This window comes from Cynara cardunculus, unplaced genomic scaffold (genome assembly GCF_001531365.2).
Source record: "Cynara cardunculus var. scolymus isolate 2C unplaced genomic scaffold, CcrdV1 Un_Scaffold_9289, whole genome shotgun sequence".
NCBI classification, from domain to species: domain Eukaryota; kingdom Viridiplantae; phylum Streptophyta; class Magnoliopsida; order Asterales; family Asteraceae; genus Cynara; species Cynara cardunculus.
Genome location: NW_020204845.1, coordinates 4,721 through 9,523, shown reverse-complemented (window position 1 = coordinate 9,523; position 4,803 = coordinate 4,721). Strand labels below are relative to the sequence as shown.

The following is a 4,803-nucleotide window of genomic DNA, read 5'->3' as shown; positions in this document are numbered from 1 at the left end:
CTGCTCTACTACTGTTTAACCGATCATTCAAGTAAGTTTTAGTACCAAGAATTTGAGTTATTCGATCCTAACAGTTATAAAGCCAATTCAAAAAGTGATACCTCCGGTTGTAGACCCAAAGGAAACTATTGTTAGTCCCAAGGCTAAGAATGTAGTTTTTGATAGCTCAGCTAGTGATAGTGATGAACATATGGGGGGAAAGTATTGCACTGTAGATGCTGGAAGAACGCCAAGAGGTAGAGAGGGGAGTCAAAATGAAATGGTTCGATCTACGGGGGGTCCGGATCTAGTCAAGGCGGTGGTACAAGCTTTTCAAGCGAGACGTGGTGTTGCGGTCCAAACGTCTACAAATAATCGTTTCTCATCTTTGTCTACTGAAGATTATACGGATCAATCTAGCGAAGATGATGATATAGAGATAATTGATACGGCTAGATGTGATTCTGGGGATGGGGTGGCTGAAGAACGTTTGGGGGAGGGTGGTATTATCTCTTCAATTTCTCAATGATAAAGTTTGCTTCTTGGAATATTAGGGGTCTTAATGCCCTAATAAAGCAAAGAGAGGTACGTGACTTTATCCGTTTCAAACGTCTTTCTTTATGTTGCATTATTGAGTCTAAAGTCGTTCAAAGTAACCTGGGGGATGTGTGTGATCGTGTGTTTGGAAGCTGGAGTTGGATTTCCAATGGTCTCTCTTGTGATCAAGGTACACGACTTATTATAGCTTGGGACCTATCTGTTTTGTCTTTGATTGTGATTGAACAACATTTGCAATATGTGCATTATGAAATCCGTATAGTTGGTAAGCCGAAACTTATCTTTTTTACGTTTATTTATGGGTGTATACGGGGGTGGAAAGGAGGGATCTTTGGAAGGCTCTTGGGAAATTCAAAATTTTTATCCCTAATAAAGCGTGGATAGCAATGGGAGATTTCAATTCGATGCTTTTTCCTCATGATGGGTTGGGAGGGTCGTCTAGGCGTAACTCGGATATGGAAGAATTTCACCTTTGTCTAGAAGATGTCGAGCTTTTTGATATCTCTTATCARGGGTGTCAATATACTTGGATTCAGMAGCCGTCAGGGGATGGAGGTATTCTTCGTAAATTAGATCGGATTTTGGGGAATTTGGCGTTTATTGACAATTTTGGGGATGCTTCGGTTGTCTTTGAACCTAGAGGTATTTCTTTCCATTCACCGGGTATTCTATCAATCAAAGTTGGGAGAAGAATTAGAAATCGTGGTTTTAAGTTTGATAATTTCTTGACTTCTCATGAAGCTTTTCTCCGTTCGGTTGAGAGAGTTTGGGTGAAACCGAAAAAAGGCTCATATATGAAAAAAGTTCTTCTGAAAATGCAAGATATGAAAGGGGTATGCCGTAGTCTGAGAAATTCGTATGGCTGCTTGGATAAGAAGGTAACAGTTTTAAAGTCGGAACTTGATGTAGCTCAATTGGCTTGTGACTTAGATCCGTTTAATGCTTTGCTAAAAGAGGATGTTGCTCACCTATTATTAGCTTATCAACAAGCTAGGAATGAGCAGTTGGAAATGTTCAGACAAAAGGCGAAGATTTATTGGTTGAATGAGGGGGATGGAAACACAAAGTTCTTTTTTCGCTCCATGAAAGAGAAGCGCAATAGGAATCACATTGCTACTATTAAAGACTCTACTGGTATGGTTTTTGAACATGATGAAGTACCAAAAGCTTTTGTTACTCATTTTTCCGGTATTTTGGGTTATTGTGATGGGTTGGTCAATCCTTCTATGGAGGATTATTATTTTGATCGTTCTTTGAATTTAACGGAATCTCTGCATTTGATCAGATCTATTACTGATATGGAAATAAAGTCTACCTTATTTGATATTGGAAATGATAAGGCACCGGGATTTGATGGGTTTTCTTCGAAATTCTTTAAATTTGCTTGGTGTGTGGTGGGTCGGGATATTCTTATTGCGGTTCACAACTTCTTCTACTCGGGCACCTTAGAGTATCAGTTGAACCACACTCTGCTTTGTCTTAWTCCRAAAATTMYGAATGCTTCTTGTGTGTCTGATTTTYGGCCTATATCTTGTTGCAATGTGTTACTTAAATGTATTAGTAAAATCATTGCTGACAGGATGAAAGGCTCTTTAGATGTCCTTATTAGTAAGGCTCAATCGGCTTTCATTCCTGGAAGACAGATTACTGATAACATCTTAATGGCACATGAGCTTGTGGCAGGGTACCAGAAACATCAGAGGGAACCAAAATGCGCAATCAAGATTGATATCCGAAAAGCTTATGACACTGTTAACTAGCAGTATCTTCTTGTGATGCTGAAAGGAATAGGTTTTCATCCAGTTATGATCAATTGGATAAAGTCGCTAATCTCAACGCCAACTTTCTCTGTTTGTGTTAATGGTCAGTCGGAGGGTTTCTTTCATAGAAAACGAGGGCTTCGACAAGGAGATCCAATATCTTCTTATTTGTTTACGGTAGTAATGGAAGGTCTTTCGATGATCCTGAAAAAGTGTATTGATGAGGAGGTGAATTTTGCTTACCACCAAGGCTGTGAAGACCTCAAGTTAACTCATTTATGTTTTGCAGATGATCTTTTTATTTTCTCTCGAGGGGATGATGTTTCGGTTGAAGTGATAAAACGAGCTCTTCAAATGTTTGAAGTTCGATCGGGTTTGTCTCCGAGTCTCGAAAAAAGTGAGGTATTTTTTGGAAATGTGCGTTGGATGTTCAACATGCTATTCGAAATTGCCTTCCGTTTCGTCCGGGGGTGTTTCCTATTCGGTACTTGGGTGTTCCTCTATCTCCAGTAAGATTGAAGGTACGTGATTTCAACCCTCTTGTGCTTAATATTAAAGCCCGTTTGACGAATTGGAAAACCAAATTTCTATCCTATGGAGGTAAAAGACAACTCATCATATCTGTCCTTCAGTCTATGCAAACTTATTGGATGTCTATTTTTCTAATCCCGGTGGCTACAATCCATGAAATTGAACAAATTTGCCGTAATTTTGTATGGAATAAAGCGGAAGGGGTGTTGGGCAAATGCCGTATTTCTTGGGATAGGATTTGCTTGCCTGTAAAAAATGGGGGACTTGGTATGAAAAGACTGGCTCTTTGGAATAGGTGTTTGTTGTTTAAGCATATTTGGGATATTCTTACTAAAAGAGAATCCATGTGGGTGTCTTGGATTCATTCAAACTGTATTCGGGGGCGAAATTTCTGGGTGATAAAGAAGAGAAATGAATGGTCCTGGCTTATGCGGAATATTTTAGAGCTAAGACCTCATTGTAGGAGATTTTTTATCTCGATTGTGGGTAATGGGATGTCTACGCATGCTTGGGAAGACAATTGGARTGCWCARGGTCCCCTAATCCATTTGATTTCTTATAGGTTCATAAATGGCCAGGAGTTTCATAATAACTCTACRSTTTATGACCTAATGCAACGATTTGGTAATGAGTGGCCGGATGAATGGATACAAAGATTTCCCCAGTTGCAGCAAATTCAGATTCCTTCCCCTAGTCCTTTTGAGGATACGRTTAGGTGGCTTGAGCCTAATAATAATAGGMAGCTTTTTATGGTAAAGGTGGCTTGGCAAMCTTTGCAAGAAGTGGGACCTATTATGCATTGGTACAAGGTGGTTTGGAATAAAGCATACATACCTAAACATGCTCTCTGTATGTGGATGGCATGTCAGAAAGGACTACCGACCCAAGATCGACTTTGCCAGTGGAAGCATGAACCTCCTGATCTGAAATGCGTGTTTTGCAACTTGGTGATAGAAACGCACAATCACTTATTCTTTGAGTGTAATTATTCGAGTAGTATTTGGGAGGGAATAAAGAGGGAAATAAGGATCCAGATGTGTTCGGAAAATTGGGAGGATATTCTTAATATAGGACGATTGCAAGGATGGAAATTGTGGCCTACGGTTCAAAAACTGGGTATCTCGGCTACAGTGTACCACATTTGGATGGAAAGGAATAGAAAGTCTTTTGACAATCATAACCATACTGGAGCTCAAGTAGTGGCTGATATCAAGACTTAGATTCTTCAAAGAATGGCTTGGAAGACAACGAAGACGCTTACGAGAATCAAAGATGCGTGATCATGAGGTTGGTGAAGAAATTCGTTTCTGGGAGTTTTTGGGGATTTGCCCTTTCTATACTTTGGCTTGTTTTACTTTTCTTTTTTGGTGCATTTCCCTTTGTTTATTTTGGCCTCTTATGGCTTGGTTTGTGCGTCAAAGTTGCCGTAGCTCTTCTTGTTGATCTGTACTCTCTTTACAAGCTTTTACCTGCATTATAAAATTGCCTGGGGAGTTTTCCCCTTTCAGTAATACCATTATAACTCAATTAAACTCAAATAGTACTATTAGACCTTAATGGGCCCATTATACCCATTAAGGTCTAAATAAACTGAATATGACTATTTAGTATCATTTTGACCCAAATAGATTTCTTAAGGAAAAATGGGACTATTTAACTCATTAAGGTCGAATAAAATTAATGATGATCCATTTAGTTGTCATTTTGACCCAAATGACTCGATTAAAATAAATAGGCCCAATATACCGACTAAGACCAAATAGATCATTTAAGGACAACTTAAGACCCATTATACCTCAATTAGTCACATTAACGTGTAGTTAGACTAATTATGACTCATTTAGCGTCAATTTGACCAAATTAGACTCCTTATGAAAAAATGGGCCCATAAACCCATAATGGTCTACTGAGACTAATTGACCTAGTTAGTGTCATAGACCCAACTGGAATTCTTAAGGAGAAATAGACCCATTAT

At 39.0% G+C, this 4,803-nt stretch overlaps 1 protein-coding gene across 1 annotated transcript; it reads left to right on the top strand.

The window, feature by feature from the left end:
* The first annotated feature begins 2,480 nt into the window (after positions 1-2,480).
* LOC112505252 lies at positions 2,481-4,048 on the top strand. The gene is made up of 2 exons (XM_025109187.1): positions 2,481-2,806; positions 3,391-4,048. Exons 1-2 carry the CDS (start codon positions 2,481-2,483, stop codon positions 4,046-4,048), a joined length of 984 nt encoding a protein of 327 aa, XP_024964955.1.
* The last annotated feature ends 755 nt before the right edge of the window (positions 4,049-4,803 follow it).